The sequence below is a fragment of the Corvus moneduloides genome, chromosome 3 (assembly GCF_009650955.1).
Source record: "Corvus moneduloides isolate bCorMon1 chromosome 3, bCorMon1.pri, whole genome shotgun sequence".
Lineage (NCBI taxonomy): Eukaryota > Metazoa > Chordata > Aves > Passeriformes > Corvidae > Corvus > Corvus moneduloides.
In genome coordinates this window covers 77,845,245-77,868,831 of record NC_045478.1, presented here as the reverse complement: position 1 = coordinate 77,868,831, position 23,587 = coordinate 77,845,245, and the positions used below count along the sequence as shown (strand labels likewise).

Below are 23,587 nucleotides of genomic sequence, written 5' to 3'. Positions count from 1 at the left end.
TCATGCAAACGTGCAAACATAGGAAGTATTAAAAAAAGTTTACAAAAGGCAAAAGTCATCAATCCCAGACCATCACCTAGAAACGGCGTGTGATGACAGAACGGCCCAAATTCTTCATCTGAGTCAAAACCTGGAATAAGATTTAGAATGTTCCTATAAACAAGACAGTCCATCTCCACTGGAGCAGCTGTGGCCCTTGTGGCAGCGCACACAGTGGGATGCTCCCCGTGCAATTCCTGCTGGCACTCACTCCCAGCCCTGCCAGGCCATTTCTACACAACACCAACATTACAGCAAGCACGAGGTGTCACACCCCACGTCTCTAACAGCAACACCCAGTATTGAGACACAGCATGGCAACTTGGCAGGGTACATGAGAGGACAATCCTTCAAATTCTTAAGGACACAAACAGTGAATACAGGCCAGATGTCTTCAAATAGGAAGGAAAAGTCCTACCAAACAAAAATAGGAAATCACTAAAAAGCTCTTTGTCAATTTAAAAAATCCCTTCAGCATAGCATAGATTGTCAATTCATTCTATAATACAATGAACAAAAGTTGCATGCCTTATTCTGTCCAATTTCAAAGACTGCAGCTCATTTCCTCTGCTTTTAGCCTGATTTCTGACTACTGATGCATCTCAGCAAATATGAACATGACTTTTCCATATGTGCTGACAATAAGGTAAGAATATAATTTTAAATGCATAATCAATGATATCATTTACAGATTTGAAACCTACTAAGTTAAATAGATTTACTTAGTAGGGATAAATTAAAATTAGTTTCCCAGATCAAACGCACTATGCAGGCCAGAAACAAGACAGTGTAAACAAGCAGTCTGAAGTAGATAATTATTGATTTCAACTTCATACTATTAACTTTTTCATTACAACAGCTGGTTTTTATAAAGAAAAGTGTATTTGTGGTATGGTGTTGTAAACCTACATTCTGCTTCCTCCAAATTACAGGGACCCCTCCTATTCAATTGAAGCAATATGTACATACTAAACAGAAGAAAATACATGTCAATCTCAGAGCTCTTATTTTTGACTGAGATGTCCCTGGCAAACTCCAAATAGAGCCCACCCATAGAAAACTATTTGCAAAAAATATATTGGTCTTTGCATCAAAAATTTAAACAATTGACTTAGTAAGACCAAAGATGAGACAATTTTTTTAAATTTTAAATTGTTCTTATTCACAGTAACAGAGTTGTACAGTGTAACCACTGAGAATTTGAATCTCGATTTTCATTGTTCCAGACTGCTAACAGAGGCCAGAAAAAACTTCAGGCAATTTTGATGTACTGGAAAGCAGAAAAGGCTAAAATAGGTATAGAGCATTAAGTCACTCTGTCATTGTTAAGGTAAAGTCTACCCACAAACATTCACTGACATATGCATTGAAGCAAAAAGAGGCATGCATGCCCTACAAATAACCAAACGTTAACTATATATTGTCATTTTTTCTTTTTCTAGCAGTCTAACACACTACTTTGGTTAAAATAATTATCTGTCATGCTAAATGATTCACTTATTTCTCATTATATTATGTGTAGCATTACATTTAGCTATGAAGATTTTAAATCAAAGTATTAAAATTACATTACTTATAATAGCACAGATGTTTCTGCAAAGATAAATTTGCATTAAGAAACACTGCATGTTGATTGGCACCAGTAGACGTTCATAAAAATCACCTGGAAACAAATCAGGAATTGAAACCACCAATTTTAATGAACAGGGACATCAGAAGGACTATCTTAGGCTATTAGTGCTCACAATATGATTTATCGAACACTAAACAGCTTTTTTAAAGCATAATAAACCCAGTTTGAAGTAGAACAAATAGTACAATGTTCTATTAATAACAATATTCAATATTGTATTTGTGTCAGTTCCCTTTTGTAATTACAGTAGCAGGTATGGACATCCAAAAATGCTTCTTCTTTTGGTCCCCAAAACATGGAAAAGATCTAAAATGTCATCAGCAACATAATACATATGTTGAAGGCGAGTCCTTCTTCCCTAACTTGGAGATCTATTTGAAAAATACTACAAAAAGAGAATACAAACATTAATTCTCTTATTTTCCCTTCGTCTTTTCTGGGATTTCTCCTTTCTCAAATTTGGCTTTCCAATTTATTCTATAAATCCCCATATCTTTACTCAGTTGAACATACTTTCTTTTTTTGCTTCTTTAATTTTTCTTTCCAGTTCTTTAAATTCTGCTTTTTCACCCCTACTGTCCTCCTTCTTTTGCTGTACACTCATACAGTCTTTTTTTATTTAAAAAAAGACTGTTTAATTTAAAACAATTTTTTATTGTTTGCTTCAGGGGTGGATACAAAAACATTACAACAGAGTGATTTCCATCACATCAGCTGCTCCCTGGTTACTGTCTCTCTGCAGTTCCCAACAAAATAAGAGAAGGGAACTGGAAGTAGTCTATCCATGTATGACAGAAATGGAAGGACTCCCCTTGCTACTGACTGGACTGATGTTAGCATGCATGCAAAATATCCTCTCTGGAGAAATACCGGAGTCAAAACTATGTCTTGCTAAGGAAGGCAGTGCAGAGTGTTAAAATAATGCTCCACTGCGCTCCAGCTTACAGGTGCTGACCCTCCACAGAGGCAGCTCAAGCAAAAACCCTTCCCTGATGCAGCTTCTGGAGCCTGTGGAGTTAGTGCATGCACAGCTCCCCATTACACTATGAAGACCCGTTTTAGGAATAACAGAAGATTTTCAGAAAAAGTTTGAAGTAAATATTCAGCTTCCCACAAAGGCTCTTGTCAAGCAAATGCAGTAAAATTAAATCCTGACATAGTGAAAAGCATTGTCACCCTACTTTCAAGTAAAAACAAAACAAAAGAAATAAATAAAAAAGAAAATAATAGCTTCTTCCACCCTCATGGACCACAGTTTAAAAACTGCTGTTCCACATGGGACCAAGGCTTCAGTTGAGTAAAAGCTAACACTAATAAACAACCTTGTCCACTCTTCTTCTGAGACAAGGAAGAAAGTGAAAAAAACTACTGCTCTTGTTACACCCATAAGTAAACTCTGAGTATGGATGATGGCAGCAAAAATCTTGCTACTGAATTTGATTCTTAATCCAACTGATGGCAACAATATAAGCACCTAAAAAGTCTACATCTAACATTAATCGAGATAGAATTGCTTTTTAAGACAGACAGATGAAAGGCCCACATTAGGGATGTTGAACTGATCAAATTATATAAATTGTCAACACAGAATCTGGAGAGATCACAAGAGAAAAACTCTGACCTTGGAATCAGATTGGTAATCCTAATAAACTGATAGAAGAGACATTGTACAAAGAAAAAATTAAAATTAAGTCTAGTATCTAGGTTCTAGAAGAGAACACAACTTCAAAATATCAGGCTGGCAAAGTCAGACTAGAGGAAAAACTCTAATTTCACAGATTCAGTATTAAAAAGTTATTATTTTTTTAGTGGTCCTTTCCAGTGAAAGTGGGGGAGCAGGTGTTTGCTTACTTTTGACGTTTTTTATATGGACCTATATGAAATGTGATCCCATTTCCACCCAGTTTAAAAAAAAGATAAAAGCAGCTTTATATTCAGAAGTGGACAAACTTTAGAATCATCCACTCTCTTTTTCACATTGATGGAATGCAGAATAGTAGTTCCAAGCTATCTTTAAATAGAAAGTTGAAGCAGCTTCTAAGTCAACAACATTAAAATACTTATGGAGACTGCACTGTTAATTCATTTCCAACACATTCCCTTTCAGTGATCTTTTATGAAATGCCTATCAGTTATTCTTTTTAAAATAACTTTCAAATTGCAAGACAGGATAAAGTTGAGTAAGGGTTTAAAAATTCCACTTCTTGCAAAAGTTTCTAATTGCAGCACTATGAATTTAGTCAAAACATTGTATAAATCATCTAACATATACACAGATGTCTCTACTGTAGAGTCTTGAACACAAAAGAATTATATTCCTTCATACAAAAATAGATTAATATTTACTACTCAAATTCTTACAATCCAATAAGCAGCTTCTATCTTACAACTCAGACCGCCAGTTCTTCAGCATTATCTACAGATTATCTAAGTTATCTGCAATTAAAACCCAACAAGTGAATACCTTTCCTCCCTAGGATAGAGCACTGTGGGTTAGCTATCTTGTTCTACTTCTCATTCTCAAATTCAAATGTAATTACACTTACATAACACTTACCAAAGTGAAATTATTTTCATCATGATACTAGGTAGTAAAAGGAATGAAAATCTATTAGTTCTCAAAGACAGCTAAAAATACAGGAGCATAGCTGGTACAGAATGATCTTTCAACTGAACTCAAAATTTTTAATAGCATTTAGAAATATTCTTCAAGTACAAAGTTGCAGAGCTAGTCATTTACTGATTCAAATCTTTTTTCAGTAGTTTAAGATGTCAGTAACAAATATCAGGGTGTTCCCTGAGCAATCAAACGTAGGAATGCATGGGAAGAGCTGTCAAGATTCTCAGTGTCACAGTATTTCCTGCCAGCTACCACAGCCATGTTTGAGTAGTATTGAATAGTAATGAATTCACATACAATTAATCAGGTCAAGAAATGATACAGTTCTTCAAATTCCTAATCATTGCTGTTGGTTTGGGTTTTCACAATGCCACTTAAGTTAGTATAACAAGCAGTTCTGAAGAGCTTTTGGTGAAAGTGAACTTTTATCACTTCATACTGTGGGAAGGCACCAGGAACCAGAAAACTGATTTCCAGGGTTTAAAAAAGTTTAAAAAGACCCAAATCATTTTAAAAAAGACCCAAATCACTAACTTGACAACCAGTTTTCACAAAGTTAAGACCTGTATCTTATACAATGATGACTGTGGTAATGTCATCCTTATTCACAGATTACATTCAGTAACGCAAGCAACACCAGTTAAGAAACATCAGACACTTTAGGACAGCACAGCAACCTAAAAAAACACCTCTCAAACAAGAGAACACACTCAACCGCGTATATTCATATAAACACTGAAACCAGCATCCATTTTCTCTGTTTAGACATTAAGTGTAAGTTTAGCTCCAGGAGGCGGATGAGGTTTTTTCCATGGTTAATCTGGTTCCATAATTTAATAAAGCAAACCTGGTCTATATCCTGCATCTCAAGTCCTGCTACTGGAACATATACTGTACATTTCTCCTGGTCTCCAAGGGCTTATGAAAACTGAGAGGGACTGCAACACTGTTTGGACTACACATGCCGGTTTATAAACACAACAAAACAAACCCAGGGAAGTGTTACTCCCCATTTCATTTTAAACATCTAACTTGAATGCTTTGAATCTCTCCTTCAAAGAATTGATTTTTCAATTCATTACAGAAGGAACTCATCACTAAAGTGGAGGAATTGCATCTAAAATGGATATAGAGAGTAACATGAAGACCCAAAATTTCAGGGACAATCTTCCACACTGAGAATTGATACTGCCAAAAGAACTAAAGGGCTACAGAGGCAAACACTGGATTTTTGTAATTCAGAATGTGGCTATACAATATATATTAAAAAAAAAAAAAACAAAACATGTTTGTGTACTGAACATTGATCTTTATTCAAATTTTCCTGTTACCTTCAAACGCTCGTGCAGCATCTACCAGGTGAGACCAGTCTAGCCCTGTGGCAGTGTCTGGCAGGGGCATCAGGCCAGGATCATTGAATTTGGCTTTATCAGATAAGGACCCATCTGAGAACCAGAATTCATCTAAACAATAAACAAAATAATTAGTCTTCCTGTAACAATTATGAGCAATTAATTTTGAAGCTACTATAATGATCTGTAAAAAATGTATAAGCAAAAAGTGCTTATCTTCATTTCTCTTGTGTCTGTCTTTTCCTGTTCAATACTCAGTATGCGTGGAACAATTTCTAAATGCTGGCAAAGTAAGATGGGAAGGTTTTAAAGGGGTTTTTTTGGTGCCAGTTTGCACATGACATGTCCCTCACATTTTCGTACGGACACTGTGTGAGTAGGCAACATCCATTCTAAAGCATAGCATATTAAACCTGGGCACTGAGCACAAAAGTTGCTAGATACACAAAGTTATATTTGTGAAACAACATGCAAGGTATTTACTTGCACAGTTTTACTCTGAAATGGAAAGTATTCCTGTTCCAGAAGCAATTAAAAAGAATCATCTGCTTTTCTTTTAATGCATTTGTAAATTCTAGCCTATATCCAAAACTCCCTTGGACATTGAAAATATTACTCTATTAGTTTCACATTTGTAGCTGTATCTCTGAGGATGTAAGACTTGTGTGTGATATCAGAGTGAGCTGTCACACATATATTGTACACAGATCATATATTAAATGAAATGTATACACTATAAATTGTTCAAACAAACCTTTCAGCTATGCAGACTTCTAGAATGTACCACAAACGTACATTTTAGTAGAGGAGATGCTAATTTTCATAATTTTCTTGAATAGTTTTACATTTTCCTAATCTGTCTAAAGCAATCTTCACGCTGAGCAATGTAAACATGTTAAAAAGAATACTGAACAGATACAGTTTCTTAAAACTGATCATAAACCAAAACTATTATTTGCAATCACATTTCATCTTAACCATAAAGCCAGAAATGGAATATAATAATTTTATCACATAGTATAGTCAGGCAAAGATAATTTTTGCTTCAAACATATCCACTCCAATTAAACAAAAAGGTCAACATAGTAATTTTTTCCTCAAATATTTCAGGAGGAAGTTTCCATCTAGTTATTCCAGTGATTTAAACTATAATATGTAAGACGAGTATTTTTTTCCAGGAAAAGGCCAAACGCAAAAAACAATGAAGGAAGAAATGCATTCATACAAGTGGAAGATACATTACTGTTTAAGGAAATGGCATGCTGTCATTTTCCTGATATTAATGTCCCTTTGACTTAAAGATTCTGACCTAAAAATCCAAAGAGTGTAGGTTGTTACAAAGCATTCTACTGGATAGAGGAATGATTAAAGCATATGATATGCTCTATGCTTTGCATAAACCTTGCTTAAAAAGAATACAAAATATGAGGAAAAGGAAAGTGAAGGAGGCTTACAATCCTCTGTCAAAAATTAGGAGTCCCTGCAGAAGAGGTGGAAATTCTCTTTACTGTAGAATTTATCTTGTTACACTTATATGAAAGATGCAGTATTGTTACATTACACTTGGAAGTGGCTTGACAAAACTCTGTAGAAATGTCCTTCTCAATACCTCTCTCCGGATGTAAAAATGGTTGCTATATGAAATGGAAAATACAATCCAGACATATATTCTACTTGTATATCTGTACTAAGATTTTATTTTCAGTTCCTTATAAACAGACATAAAGCCTTACCTAACGCTGCCTTTGTGCAAGTATACTGACAGCTGAAGTCAGAGCAGTTTCTGAACTTTTGTATATGACTTGGGAATTGTAAGAACCTTATTTATGCAAGTACAAATGTTTCATACATCCCTGTTGTGGAAAATAGACAGAATACCTTACTTGAAAGACTGGCAAGCCAGCTTTTGGTTCTAGACCAGCAGGCAGGCCCTAAGGGACAGTCCTTGCTTTTGTCTGATCAGCCTACAGAGGCTGATTGTGAAACCTGTCAGGAAGAAGCCTGCTCCCAGCGCGATTCTGCTGGCTTTCCAAATTAAAGTGTAGGAGTGATGTATTCACCAGTAGTCATCCTTCATTATGCATTGTCTCTGTGAGAACCTCAGTTCACCTTAGGCTGGATCCTATTCAGCCCTGACAGAGCCACTCAACTGCAGAAAGCCTGCCAGAGTAGAGATTTGAATATTGATAGGTCTGAAAATGCAAGTGCTCATGCTGATGGCTGAAATTCTAAGTGGAATAACTGAACAAGCGTGAATATGCCACCACAGAATAATTCATTTTCCAGACATAAATTGTGTTCTTCTGCAATGGGGCAGGGAAAAGAGGGGGAAGAAGAAAAAGAATAAAAATACCAAACAGGAACTCCACTGACAGAGGCCTTTGAATTTCAGAGAATATTGTCTGTATTCCAGGAATGCTCCAGGTGAGATAAATTATTTCTAGCCTCCTGTATTTGCATTTCTTCCCTGTTTCTCTTACATTGCTCTTGCCTCACTCTGTCTGTGTATGACTGCCACATCAGCAGCTGTTGCCTGTTTCCCTTTTTGATTTGTGCAAAGGTGGCAAGTGATGCTTAAGCATGCCCACCTCCGTGTGTCCTAATATCTGTGTTAGGAGGATATGCCTAATATAGCAGGCCACTACTTTACTGCGCACAAGATTGACTTTTGAAGCAACACAGTTTCCTCTGAAAAAACATTTTCAGTGTTATCTTCAGTTTTAAAGATTATTTTATTTGCTGTACTCCTTTTGGCACAAAATAATTGATCTTGTAGTTTCTGCTTCTTTCAGTTGTGTCACTTCCTCCATTTAGGAATTTTATTTTTTTTTATTATTGATGCATAAAAGTATGAAGCATTTTCAAGAGTCCCTATTTTTACCAAAATTACGTGGTCAGTTCAGTTTCCAACACAGCTCCTGAAATTGATGGTTATTGGTCCTACATACATCTGTATCCAAGAGCAAATAGTTATGCAGAAAGAAGGCAGATTCACCCAACTTAACCTCTTTTACTTCCAAGACAATTATCCTGCTTCAGCTGGAACTGCTACTGTTATGCAGAGATTGGAGATCATGAAAAAACTATCTGCTAAGTACTGCTTGCTTACTGTGCTCAAACTAGACATGTCATTTAACAAGTAGATTCTCTCCAAAGCAGCTGCAGGTGAAGAAATATATCAAATCTCATGCAAATGTGAATCCCACTCTCTGTGGGATGTCTGTTTTTCTTTCCTGTAATCAGTAATTACATCTCTATAGTCCTCTTAAGCAACAGCTTCTGCCTGCTGAACCCTTCCCTTCTTTAGTATTGCCTAGGGTTGCCCAAAGTCCCCCTTCAAAGATGCCAGCCTGCTCATAGGCTCTTGTGGACATGTGCTCCTGATAAGCACTGTTTCCTTCCCTTCTGTTATTGAAGATAGTTGCATGTTCTAATAAGGTGAACTATTCACTGTGAGAACAGGTAACAGCAAACATGTTCTCCTTCGGTTGCGTGAATTAATCAACGGCCTTTATCTGCTTACTGAAAAACTGATTTCCAAATTGCTACCATTGCACACCACCAACACACAGTGATGCTCTTTCATTTTAATAGTGCTCCTTATCAACAAGTTTAGTTGTGGATTGAAGCTAACATGGGTAGTAAGGCAGTTAGAAGACAAGACTTCCGTCTATGAACAGAGTTGCAGAGACAGTTCCTGCACTTCTGGCAGCCTTTTCCCTATGACATGTACAGTCTGAGAACTTTCAGAATTTGTCAGTGTATCATTGTAAAATATTCCCTTCCTTATGACCCTCTTCACTGGAACTATCCCGCACCTTAATCCTTCCCTCATAGCACAGGAACATCCTGCCAGTTTTTCACTTAGGGCATTTTTTTTTCCCCTCTCTTTTTGTGCTTCATAATAGAGCGGATCATGGTGCCCGCAATGTCAATCAGATTGTCTCCATGTGTCTCCCTGGGATCCTGACTTATGTTACTACACTAGCTCAGTATCAGTGGTTCTCATAGTTTTCATTCCTCCCCTGCTCATTCACCTGCCATGAATTTGCAAGAAGGGCATAGATTTGCACCTGCACCTGCATGTTAGAATCACTCAGCATGAGCAGCACTGTCACAGTCCGGGAATCCTTAATGTCCCCAAGGTAAAATTCAAGAGTTCTTAGCTACATGAATTCTCCTTCTTGGTTTAAGTTAAAAATAAGATAAAATTAAGTGATATTTCTACATTTGTGTACTCTTCGCAATCAACAGCCCTTGACCATCAGACTGCATTTCAGGCTTTACTGAAAGCAAGTCTTTTTTCACATCACTTCCCCCAGTGATAAAACAATAATTAAAAAGTCCTGTAGCTTCACTTTTCCCATCATCTTCTTACAGTCAACATCACACATAGATAAACTTCCTATTTCTATATTTGCATGGTCATTCTGTCTCATGATTCTAATTTCCCAGTAAACTGAAACCCTTCAGGGTCACCTATTACTCTTTGGTTTTGGTGCTGCCTTGCTTACCTATTAATCACACTCTTTTCCATGTTAGAGGGGTCTCATGAGATTTGGTGCTGCCACAGTATTTCATGCTGGATATAACGTGCAAGAATATACCTTTCTAAAATTAATTTCAGCCAAAGCCATGCTATTTCCACTGGTTTCTATGAACATTAAATATCAGTAAAATTAAAATGCTTTGAGATCACATACAAAAGACATTCCTATGACAGGATATGAATCCTGATATCTGAAACTACAACCTCATGTTAAAATTATACCACATCACTGCTGTAGAATGTAAATACCTACTAGGCCCTGACTACAAAAAACCTTCCTAAAAAGACCCAAAGTTAGCTTCTTATATGGAGATACTGACTAACCTTATTTTTGAAACATAGGTGGGCAAGCCATTATGTGGTTTTTTTCAGAGTGTAATTACAGATAACCAATTAAATCTTCCTTGAAACAAACACCACAAAAGATTCGATATAGCTGGCTTGATAAGCACTTTTAAAATACAGAACCTGAAGCAGAAAATAGAGGTTGCATATGAAAACAGCATGAATTGCCTTGGATCAGTTTTTGACTGACAGGATACCGATTTCATAGGGTTTTTTTCCAGCTATGTATATATATAACTTTCTGTATCTAAGAAGCAGCAAGAATGAAATATTAGGTGTCTAAGACAGAACTAATACAAAATGCGCTAAAATATCACTGCTGGAGGAGCAGTATAAAGCTTGGCTGTACACAGTTAATTGCCTTGTGCCAATCTCCTGAAGAAAAGCAAGCTGTAGATTTGATCCCATTGCATGTTTACATTCACAAGAAATGGCTCTAAAAAACAAGGCCTAACATAATGGAAAACAAAAAAAGAAAACACAATCAGGATGCCTAGCTCCTTCATAGACTACAAAAATCTACTTAATTCATCTTCAGTGAAACAAAATGGATCTCCATTTTCTATGTGCAAAAGAATAGGATCATCTCAGATTAAATTTATAGTAAAGAGTTTCACTCTGATAGAAGAATATCTTTAGAATGCCAAAAGGTACACCAAGCATGCATTCCCATGTGAGGCAGGAGTTTAGCACTCATTTGAGATACCAGTTTAAAATTAACCAGTGGTTAGTGACCAAAACTCAGTCTCATACCTGAGGCCACTCTAACTAGAAAAGTGTTTTGTACATGAAGCTTATTTCTCAAAGTTAGGAAATGACTGCTAGTTCCTGAAGGACATGATGAATGACGAAGCCCTTTTTACTGCTACTTCTTTTAAATCATCTGGTTGCGTTCACCTCAGACATGGGCCTAAAATGTCCTTAAAGCTTTCAAGAAATTCACCCACAGCTTCTTAACTGTGGACTTCAGAGTCCACTTTTTTTTTTTTTAAATTGCAGTCAGCTGTGATGCAATATTAGAGTAGCTAAAGAAAAGAGGGGTTTTTTCCAGATTGCGTGTCAACTCCAGGTGTCCACTACATGTCAGCCTAAACTAACTGAGAAGCATATATATTCAGCATTTTTGAAAAAACAATTCACTCTTATTAAATAAACAAATATAGATATGTAATCTAAATTTGCATATCTGTCTGTGTAGATTTGGGCTTTTCATTCCATTAAAAAAAAAAAAAAATTACTACAAACTTCATAGCTCGTCCTGGAATTATTGCAAGCTAAGCATACAGTAAAGGTCTCACTTATGAAAACCTCACAAGTAAAAAAACCACATTCATAAAATAGTTTTAACTTAGCACCTCAGACTACTCTTTTGCTGCCGTTAAAAATGAGGTGTCATTTGTAAAACTTTTACTAATAGGTTAAAAAAAAGTATCAGCAAATTCAATTTGGAAATTGAAGTCAAAGTCAACATTTATTGCCCATTTCCTTTTACGATGCTATTAAAAGGATCATCTAAATGAAAGCTGTTCCACTTAGCTGTTATTTCAAATATATTTGCAAATATTTCAATAATTTGAGTGCACATAAAATTAAAAAAAAAAAACCAAACCAGGTCAGCTTGGCTTAATTAGGTCACCACTGAAAAATAAAATGATAACTAGAAATATCTTCAGACAAAGTTTTTTCCTATCACTGGTCTCATGAAAATTCTTTGGGAAGTAACGTGAATGCTGTCTCCAAACATGATAAATATGAATTGAAAACTAATGGCAAGCGTGAGCATGTACTGTTGGCCAAATATTCTTTTACTAGGACAACTAGAACATTGTTTGACATTTCTTAATTTCACCTTGAAAGTGAAATCTCACTTAATACTTGGTGATTAGTTTGAGTTTACTACAAATATTCCAAACTCAGCAATGACAGTGACAATCACTTACTTCTCAGATTTCCCATTCCAGGAGTCAGGCTCATTCTGGGAGGCAATGTGCTGTGATATGGTGGAGTAGTGCTGAACAAGATATCATTTGGCAAGGCCTGGTCTATCATTGAACTTCGAGAGCTGGCATAGGAAGATCCTCTTCGATTGCTACATATACTTTCATCAGAGAGCGTGCGATAAAGTGTCCTCCGTGGGGAAAGGTTTCCATAAAATGAAAACTAAAGATAAAAATAAGAACCCATATTGCTGGTTGAAGTGATTCATACAATCATATCCCATCATCGGTTCTTGGGAATGTTTTTCTGGACAAGCACTCTGGAATTCTTGAACTAATACAGAAGGATCAGAGATTTTTCTACCATATCAGATCTACTGGGGCCTCAAAAGAGTTACTCAATTGGATATTCAGACTTCCTCTCAATATTTTGGAACATATCACTGTGAATTAATCAGATACTATGCAGTTTTATTAATTCTGAAATGTGAATGAAAACTTCATAGCCTTATGACAGCAATGTTTTACAGAAATGTATATAAGGTTACCAACTCTGGCAACATGAATGCAAGACTATACATAGAACTGTTTGATTTTAATCTGAAACGACCATGCTTTAATGCTAAACATTCTGAACTGATATATGCTGCCACATAATTCATTGGATTATAAAAGTGACTTGAGACACGATGTCTCTCCGGATATCACAAAATAGGCTTAGAAGAGAAGATAACAGAGTTCAGTGAAAACGGCTTATGCATTTCAAAAGGTTATGTAGACCACAAGCCAAATATCTACAGTAAAACAAGATATTACTGTATTGTAAAGTTTGACCATTGCACTTTGTAAATCATTTTTCAGGACTGCAAACCCAGTTTTCTTTACATCTACAAAGGACAGTTAATGCCTTAATTATTTTACTGGTTTGTCCTGCATACAACAATTAAATGCCTAGTTTTCTTTGTAATTAATTATGTGTTGCATGTTCCCTATCCAGAACAAATATTTAAGAGGAATAGCTTTTGAAAACAGTGAATAGAATCTCATGTATTCAGGAAATTCGTTTCTGACTTCGCTGTCAAAGGTAACTGGCTTGCCAATATCAAGATTACTACCCTCTGTGAAGGCACAACCAAAGATTGTATACTGCCAGCTCCTGTGGCTAGGGTTTCTTATGAGTCAGGGCCCATGATCTCACTTACTTAACTTTTGTTTAGGTGCCTTGGAGGGGAAGGGGATAGTAGTCATTTATCTCAGCCACACCTCCTCACTCTTTGTTGATTCTTATTTAGGTAGCCAGAAACACTGGCAGTTCTAGAAACCTGCACAAAACCCCTCCAATTATTGTATCAATCATAAATCTTAAAAACTTCTAGGACATGACCCACAAAAATTCAAGCACATATAATGCACACTTAACATACCACATGTTAAAAAATATAGGTGATCTGAATTTTAAATTCAGCTCTGCACTTAGAGGGTTCCCATGTGTTACTTTTGTTCAGACATGACGATTATGCTATTTAGCATACTGTACAAACACAGTGGGTTAAGAGAGCATTGAGTTAATATGGAAGTGTGACAATTATCTCAAGTAATTTAATTGCTTTGTTCTTTATTTCACATTAAGCACGGAATTCAGAACCATTATACTTAAGGGGAGTAGCAAATTTTAAGTTCACTGTCCACTTATTGTGAACTATTAAACATTACCAACTATCATCATACTGTAAAGATTAGATCCTGGCTCTCCGGTAGCACTGACAATTATGCCTTCTGAGCAGCTGACACTGACACTTACATGAAACTGTACTTGGATTTCTAGCAGAATTGTTGGTACCGACTATTACAGGGCGGAAGAAAGTTGGCTACTTCTATTCATGTGCTTTAATATCATACAAGATGTACGAATTTAGGCATCCTCCCTTTAAAATGTCACTTTTAACCTTTCAAATTATAATGAAGTTGCTCAATCTGCACCCACCTCTGGTCAAGCTAAGCAAAGACATACTTAAACAAACACTTGATTTTATACATAATCATCTAACAAACCTTTCCCATCCTTGAAGGAAGTTATATTTTGGGACTTAGAGTCATCCCCATAGAATAAAATTAGCTTGTACAAAACAATATTGCGTTCTGTGTAGCAATTATGGACATACCAGAAACCCATTTCTAAGGTAACTGTGACTGAAACACATAGAGCCAAAGAAAGTAGCCAACCTTTCTTCTCCCTTCCTCCATAGAGAGGCTGTCTGGCAGCATCAACTTCAGAAAATCTTCTTTAGACAAGACTAGCTGGCTTTCAACAATGGCATTCCTCACAGAAGTTTGGAGCGGACTCGATGCGGACACAGCATCAATATCATCATACACTCTGTTGAGAAAATTGGTGGTTTTAGCAAGAAATTAGATTTGAAAGACTGCAATCATTTTCTGTCAAAGTGAAAATTGCTGGAATTATCTCCTGACACAGCGCACTCTGTTTATACAATTTTTTTGATCACTTTACCTTTATGAAACTGTTTGTGGGTACAAAATGACATTCTTAAACCACTGAGAAGCAGAGTTTAGGAATTCTAAAGAACAATTTAAAAAAGGATAACCATTGTTTCTCCTAGCTTGCCTCTCTCTTTTTTACACAGCACACTTCTCTATCAGTACAAAAGTTATATTTATTTCAACATTTCCAAAGGTTCATCACAAAATACTTTAACTTTTACTTCCATAGCAAATAAAAAAAATCAATATTTTACAGTACAATATTGCATCCAGCTTCACAATCTAGCAAAATTACTGTGGTCATCACAGCAATGTTTGAAGTGTATTGACAATCAATTTCCCAGTGTGCTAAGTATATTTTATTATCAGCAATTTCATAAAGCTATTTAGATAAATTAAACAGGTGCCTTCTTTAATTATCAGCACATAAAAATCTAGTTACAGTCAACAACAGACTGTCAAACTGAATTATTAACCTCCAGCTCCTTCCAGAGAGAAAGGAAACACAGGATTTTAACAGGTTTACTCTGAGAATGTAATCGAAAGAACTGAAGATTGCGAGTCACACAGAACACACACTGGAAGCCATTGCTTACTGCCAAGTGCAGCCTCATCAGTGGCTGTCTTCAGCACAGAGGAAATAAGCTTTGCTATGGTAAAGTGCAATTCTCAGTGAATTATAACCTATAGTGGCACAACATTCAGCAATTGACCTGATATTCATCATCACTTGTAATTAGAGATGCTATTTTATTTCAACATAATTATCCTCAGAGAGATATTTCCTCTCTGTCATACTGAGAGCTTTCCTAGAAAGAAAGAGGCAAGGCAATGCTGTGTGCCATGGAAAAATCTGAAAATATTTTTTGGTATATGGAGTGTTGTCACAGTCAATTAATAGTTCTTGAAGAGAACTATCTCTTGAAGATAATTTTCTAAATTGTCATTGTTTCAGTCTAAATACTCCGATTCATTAAGCAATTTTATTTTAAGGCTGCCATTCAAAATAAGGAGACAGAGTTTCAATAGTTCATTGATTTCAAAATCCAAAATTTGTGGGAAACCCTGAAGTTACCACATTATAATTTAAATACTACTATGAACGAACAAATTATGCAATTAAAACATTGCGGGGAGAAATGAAATCACCTCTACGTTAACACAAAGAAACATAAATAACCAGGACAGGAGGGTAGTAACATCTTCTACTTTTGAAAATTAGGAATTTAAGAGCTTAACTTCAGATTCATATTTCATAGCATATATATTCCAGAATATATTTTTAAATATGACTCTTGCCATAAACACACGCACATATGCAAGATTAGGTTTTAGGTAAAAATAACCCATTCCCATAAAACAAAGAGTAATCCCAATTAAACATTTGAAAATCAGGTACTGCATGTCATCTTGTCAATTTCTTGAGATAGACAGGGGCTGACTATGGTTTATCGAGAACCAAATAGCTTGTGCACAAAAAGAAAGCAAGAACATTATCCATGAAGATAATTTTGAAGCCAGCAGGAATTTCAAGGTTAGTTTTAAACAGGAGATTCAAACATTACTTATTACGGATGCACCACTGTGAAAGCATTATCTCTCTATATTTGAGGTACTGCATGTTTTCCTCTGAGTTCAAGCCTTATTTTTCCACCTAAGAACAACACATTTCTCATGGACTATTAAGAAGTGTTAAGCTTCATTAGATACATAAAAGTACAGAAAATGAACCCCAAACATTTAAAGGCAAAACAGAATTTGTAATTTTTTCCTATCCTGTTTTAAAATTTCTTTTCACTACAATTCTTCCCCAAATGAAGTAAAACAAAGTGCTTACTCATGACATTCTGAAACTTCCGATTCTTCGGGTGTAGGACTTCCTTCTGATTTTTTCCATCCAATGACATATTTACTCACTGCTCCTTGTCTGTGGTATGGTTTTGAAATCGACCCAGACATCTGTTGACTACTATTCTGAGACACTATATAAACTTTGGAGGTATCTAGGGAGCCACTCTTTTTGGAGCAGTGTGTTGATGGGCTTCCTGAATGATGTGACCCACTGGAAAAGTGAACGAAACGCACAAAAGGAAAAATTTAATATGCCATGCAACAACAAATCAGGAATGCTTTGCCTGGTATGCAGCAATAATTCTCACAGTTAAGTTTTTCTCAAGGTTAAAATCAATGAAGCAAAATTGGCACAGTAATTTTCTACACACCAACTGCGTATACATTAAAGCTCTTTGAGAACAGAATTGTGATGAGTTTCTAGAACAAACAATGCAGGGAATTCAGATTGCTGAAATGCCGATGTAAACTGATGTGAATCAAAACTAGAAGCCCAAGTTCAAGATATTCAATTTGTTTGTGCAATTTTAAGTAAATATGTACTCACACATTTACATAAAAACTATGTGGGGAATTACTCAAATATCTCCCTAATCATAAAACCTATGTGCTTTTCCACTTCACAATGATTTTGCCAGTTGATGCAAGATTAGGCTGTGCCTTTCAATCAGACACACTAATATTAAATTATCAGCAAATTTAACAGATGTAAATTTCAGTTCAACAAAACAGTCCCCTGGATAATTTTAACAGCCCCTTTTATTATAAATAATAGCACTAGTAGGCACTAAGAAAACCTTTTAGTGAAGACACTAAAACCCATTTCAAATAAACTAAAACAAATACTTCCTTGAAGAATAAATTTCTTCAGAATAACCATACAAGACAAATTCACTCATGTTAAGCATATAAGGAAATCAGGATACAAGGTATTATTTGGTTATTTTCCTGTACTGACTGACATTGAAAACAGGAAAATCAGAGGGAAAGAAGAACGAACAATTTCCTTCTATCCTTTACAGAGTAAAAACCTTAACACATAGACCAAAGCTTCAACTTCAAAGTCACCATAAAATGGGAACTGGAAGATAAAGGCAACGAGCTGTAAAAGTGTACTTTCAAGGCTTGCTTTACAACAGATGTACCATGCACACATTTCATTGGTAACAAAGAGGAAAGTTGAAAATCAATCAGAAATGCAGCTCAACAAGAAAAACTGTAAAGCGTACATCAGAATAATGTAAATTAGGGTGGATGATATGCAATGCAGTTTCTCTATATGTGAAGATTGTCCATTGTCCAATTTTTCTGATTTCCCTCAGCATTAACTCCAAGGTAATTTGTTGCAGTGTACTAAAAAAACCAAAAGTATGTGAAATAAGTTCTAGGTGCAAACTTCTCTTTTACTCAGGGATGCTTCCCAATTTTAAAAACCTAAGCAATTTGCAAGGGTCACATATAAAGCCTCCATCAGATGTGGAAGGAGGTTTGGCTATGCTTTTCAGGCAGACTCATCAAAAATTACTTGAAAACTGCTCATATAGGCATTTGAATACAACAAAAATATCAAAATCTTTTAAGTTCCGTTTCAAAGAAAGACAAACAGAATAAAAACAACACCAAAGAGTTATCCGTATGTCAATCTATAATCCATAGCCCCTGATTTGTAAGAAAACGCATACCTGGAATGAGAGGAGATTTCACTTAGGTCTCCCATACTGCCTTCAGCCGTATGACTGGTCGAAATAGCAGAGGCATAGCTATGAACAGCATAGATTTTAGCTGGATCATCGTCCGGCCCGGCAGGATCCGAAGGCTCGGCCCACTGCTCCGTGCAACAGTGCACTCCAGACCTGCTGCCAGCAAGGTGCAGAGGGGCCAGGAGCGGAGCCGGCATGCAGGGAGCGGTATCAATCCCGCTGTCAGTGGAAGCCCCCTTTATATACGTTAATCCGAGCAGCTCAGGATCCATCAGATCTCCAGAACCAAAGTGTTTTTCATCACTGTTACTGGATGTATTACTGGATAGGGTGTTACTGCTTGAGTGGCTTGAACAGCTTTTGTCCCCAATCTTAACAACAAGAAAACAAACCAAAAAAGACTCCCCTCAAATTAAATAGTAAGAGATCTATTTTCATATAAATTACTGCATTTGTACCATTCAAAGACCATTTTATTATTTTTTTACAGTATGCTATCATATAACTGCAAAGTATGAAAAGAGCCAATTATACCACCAGTTTCTGTGAAATGAATTGCACAGCTGGCTAGACACATTAAAGGTTGATTTCTCTGCAAATAAAAAGGCTCTAGTTCCATCTTCTATCACAAATCTTAAGATCAGAATTGAATTTTCTGATTATAGGGCCTGCTTAACATCCATAAAATTGCATTTCTGAACAGTTAAAATAAGCATTTGTTAAAGCTAGAAGCTTTGGTAATTATTTGTTTAAACAAGCTCTTCTGCAAATCTGAAAAAAGCCAAAGACCGAATTATTGTTGGCTTTTTTCTCAGTGTGGCTGAAATATGCAGCTCATTGGATCAAATCCAATTGGATGTGTGGCTAGTTAAATTGAAGCCAATTGTGATGTATGTGTACCAGATGAAAGCCACTTAAGTCATAAGGTCCTAAACTAAGCATGGCTATTGAAGTGGAATAATTATGTCAGACATTTGTGCCAATAAAGTTGGGGGAATTTGTTATTTACCTTTTAAAATAAATTTTATAGAGGGTTGGATTAACTTATCTCTGTGACAGAGTAGCCAGAATAAAGGCAGATGTACTTCTACTTGGGCAAACAGACCTCTATTAGGTAGGATATAAATGGGAAGGGTGAGTAACCTTTTTATGAGATCCCTCTCCTAGCAGATGCTAGGAGATGCTCTTGCTCACACATAAAATATAAATTTACAAACTAGTGTACAGACTCCTCCTACATATAGCAGGACTTTCTACATAACAAGCGTTATCATACTTTCCATCACTAGGCTGTTGAGGATTTTGCCATTACTGAAAGCAAGCTACTAAACTAGGTAGACTAGAAAATCTGTTCAGCATTCCCAACATACAAGCTACATTTTTATAGCGCTTATTGATAATTACACTCCATGGGTATTTCACACAAGATGAAAAGCAGTATGGTAAATATAATTTTATTTTCTTTTAAAGGGTAATTAAATACTCCACAGATTAAACAAGCCAGTATAAATGAAGCTGTAAATTCACAGCTGAGTAGAGACTATACTAGTTTTATCTCCTCAATGCCCCAGACCCAAGCCCTCTTGGAATTCTGAGTTTGTAAATACAGATTAAGCATATTTGATTCAACCCACATCTAGGTGAGCATTATCTTTGCCTCCCAAAACACACATCATAAATTCATAAATCACGTGGTCTTCATAAATTACTAAAGTGTATTTTTAAGATTTATTTCTGTAAGTCCAGAGTAGTTTTTTGTTGCTGCTGTGGGGTTTGTTTGTTATTAGCATTCTGAATGAGATCCAAGTAAAAGACTTACGTGTGAAAGCTTGTTTGGCGACTCCTTGCCACTGCCTTCTTTCTGTAAAGCTCGGTCTTTGTAGGAGCTCAGGACTTTGGTTGATGGTGCATGCCACTTGGCTTCTGTCAAAAATAATGGAGAAAGGCACAGGACTCAGCATCAGGTTTCAGACCTGCACACTTTGGAATCAGACACATGCATCTTCACAGAACATCATAACAGTCCCTGCTTTCACTGTCACATCACATGCTCTTGGTGAGTCAAACCTCCACATGGGGAGGTGGCTGCATTTCAACAGGCACCGCATTGCAAAGAACATGTACTTTAAAGATACAGTGGGTTTTATTACCAGAATGTCTCGTTCCTTCCAAAGTTTCCTCTCGTTCTCTGCCTCCTTCACACTCCAGTGAGCCTGAACCTGGGTGATGTTCATGGAGTAATGGGGACTGGCACCTGTTAATGTAAGCAGAAAATTAAGCTGTTAAGGTTTTCATCCTGCAAGATCAGTTACATGATGAACGACACCACTTTTTACTCTTAAAAGTATTTTGTGACTTTTTAAATTAATCATCATTCCCAAACATTTTGAAACTCTGCACAGAAATATTTACATACAATTTTTTCAAAAGCACACCATTGCACCTGAAGTACAAACATGCCAAGAAGACAATGAACTTTAAGAAGAAATGCATTCTTGGGGCTATATACTCCAAAGCTTTTATAGTGAAGAACCATGATAATATATGCTTAACCTCTTTGTGATCTAAGCCCCACAGAGTGTAATTGTAGTTTTGCAAGGTTTCACACTGAGAATATGTAAGCTAGTACCAGATGCACTGCTTTGCATTATACTGGAAAAGTTTAAACATTTCACAAAGCAACAAACTAAAACCTAGAATGCTGTCAGAAATAACTGTGCTGGAAAAAATGACACAAGATGCATTTTGATGAGTTGACTGTCAAAAAAAAAAAGAAGCTACTTTTTTATTTGAATTATTAGCATCTGTTTAGCTGCCAGAGATTTCACTGAGTTATGTGAAATTCCTTGAAGAGTCTACAAGATACTGCATATATATCTGCTACACAGAATACCTTATCCACAGTCAATCATGCCAAAGCATTAATAAACTTCAAGGAGTCAAGCTGATGCTTTCAATATTCACTTTTTTTTCCTGAACAGTAGCTTCTGAAAGCCACTTGGCAAGTCTGGAATGCTTTTATATTACTCTATTGTAGATACTGCCATAGCTCAACATTTTGTAATGTTTTCGGCAGCTGTATATATACAACAAAGTCATAAATTTAAAGTAGTTTAGAACAGATGTCTCACATAATATTCTTATAACATGAGTTATATTAGGGTGGCCTTTTATATACAGATAGCTAACTTCTGAAATTTCAGTACCAAGGGATTAACAGGGATGTGAAAGGACCATCTATGTACAGCCTTTTAGGGAGAAGAGGCCTCTGAAATTCCTACTTTTTTGAGGACATATGCTAGGGAATGGGTGTCACTGAAAGAAACATAGCAGGAAATAAAACCTTCGAAGACCATAAAGATTTTTTAGCTAAACACCTTACTCCTGAAGCAGGAAGAGGAACTATTATTATTTATTCTAGTTCTGAGTTACTAGCTGATTTCTGGCCTATTACTGGGAAAATAAACCTAAGAACCATTTCTTATCTAACTGAATTTAAAAATATGATCCTAAAGAGTTAAATTAGAATGACTTTAAAATTGTAGTTGCATGCATGTTACATCAAACATCAGTAAACCTGTACATCTTAAAAGATACTAACAGTGTTTGAAAACAAAATCTAGAACATCCATATAAATTTTGCTTAAGAAAGAAGATGCATGGGAGCTAAGGCAAGATTTAAACAAAAGCTTTTAAAAACCACCAATACCCGTCATATCCCACTTGCTGTCTCCAGTGGCTGCTCCCGCTGGGTCCTGGGTCACTGGATGAGGACTGGTTGCTTGGAGAACTTCTGTAATGTGGATTAGAGTCATTAACAGTGCACTGAGGTATTTGCGGGGTTACAGATTTGAACTGGGCTGTGCTTCTTTTATCAAATACATCCATTTTCACAGATAATACAGATGCAGTACAAACACCTGGTTACATTCATTTGGGGAATTTAAGAGGTTTATCTCAGTTTCATAGAACTTTAACAAGAATTTTAAATGTATAGTATTTATCCACTAATAAAATATTTCCAACTGAATATATAAAAAAGGCACAAAAAGAGAAAGACTAAGTGCCAAATCCTATTTTCCTTAGATCTGGCTTTAGTTCTGAACAAGTGGGATTACTCAGGAGTCAGAGCAGCTGGATTAGGTCTCTAAATACATGTGTGGGAAGCTCTCATAGTGCATCAGAAATGATTGTTAGTTCCACGGCACTAATTCCAATTTTAAAGATAGTAAATTTGGAAGAGGCAATTCTAATACTTTTTAAAATTTTATTTCATTAATCCTTTGACATAGAAAAGCAACAAAAAAGCATTTTCAGGAAGAGTATTATTTTGTACTTATTATTTAAACTTTTGAACCTCATGTCTTAACAATGTCTCTAAGCAGTTTTGTTAGATTTCCAGACAGTTGAAATTTAATGCTTGAATTTTAGTTTTATGACTACCCTTTCCTTCACTTCTGTGCACATCATTCCATAACTACAACATAATTTTGTTCAATGACACTATCTTGAACTCAATTCCCTGTATTTATCCTTTTTTCTTTTCTCTCCCCCCATTTTTTTACATGTGGAAATGAATGTATGTACTCAGGGAGGAAATGAAGAGGTTGTTTTTTCTTTTGCACAACACTTTCCCAAGGACATGACCTTCAATAAGCAACTTTACTGTTCAGCTTGAAAATTTTAAAGACATTAGCTATTATATTTTGCATTTTCAAGACATTAGGTATTATATTTTGTCTAATAGCCAATGTAAAATAAATAGTGTAGTACCTAATTTCTCAGCATGTCTGACTCTGAGAAGTATTGACAGGACTGAACCTCTCTCAATTAAGTGAAGTAGTCAGTAGGCCACAGCCTGATTCAGTTCCATGTACTTGTTCTTACCACCAAGAATTATGCATTTTGTGCACAGATTAAGTGACCCGGCATTAAGGAACGAGTAAGTTATGATCCCATGTGTTCCCAGCCTCCAGACTGATGTTTAGGACATTGTCCTCAAAACCAGGACATTGCTTTGTCCTGTTCCAAGGCTGAAATATGTCTACCTCCCATTTGC

General features: G+C 36.1%; 1 protein-coding gene across 6 annotated transcripts in view; it reads right to left on the bottom strand.

The window, feature by feature from the left end:
- The window catches only part of SIPA1L2 (signal induced proliferation associated 1 like 2), a 126,351-nt gene that overhangs the window by 4,819 nt on the left and 97,945 nt on the right, over nucleotides 1–23,587 (bottom strand). For 2 of the 6 annotated variants that reach the window (XM_032102306.1, XM_032102308.1), the window contains 9 exons: nucleotides 22,238–22,321; nucleotides 20,679–20,782; nucleotides 20,348–20,451; nucleotides 18,511–18,899; nucleotides 16,815–17,039; nucleotides 14,699–14,852; nucleotides 12,479–12,698; nucleotides 5,624–5,755; nucleotides 77–130 (listed from right to left, as the gene is read on the bottom strand). In XM_032102306.1, the coding sequence (XP_031958197.1) occupies nucleotides 77–130; nucleotides 5,624–5,755; nucleotides 12,479–12,698; nucleotides 14,699–14,852; nucleotides 16,815–17,039; nucleotides 18,511–18,899; nucleotides 20,348–20,451; nucleotides 20,679–20,782; nucleotides 22,238–22,321 (1,466 nt within the window). The remainder of the gene's footprint in view (nucleotides 1–76; nucleotides 131–5,623; nucleotides 5,756–12,478; nucleotides 12,699–14,698; nucleotides 14,853–16,814; nucleotides 17,040–18,510; nucleotides 18,900–20,347; nucleotides 20,452–20,678; nucleotides 20,783–22,237; nucleotides 22,322–23,587) is intronic. The other 4 variants (XM_032102307.1, XM_032102310.1, XM_032102311.1 and 1 more) reach the window with 3 other exon arrangements.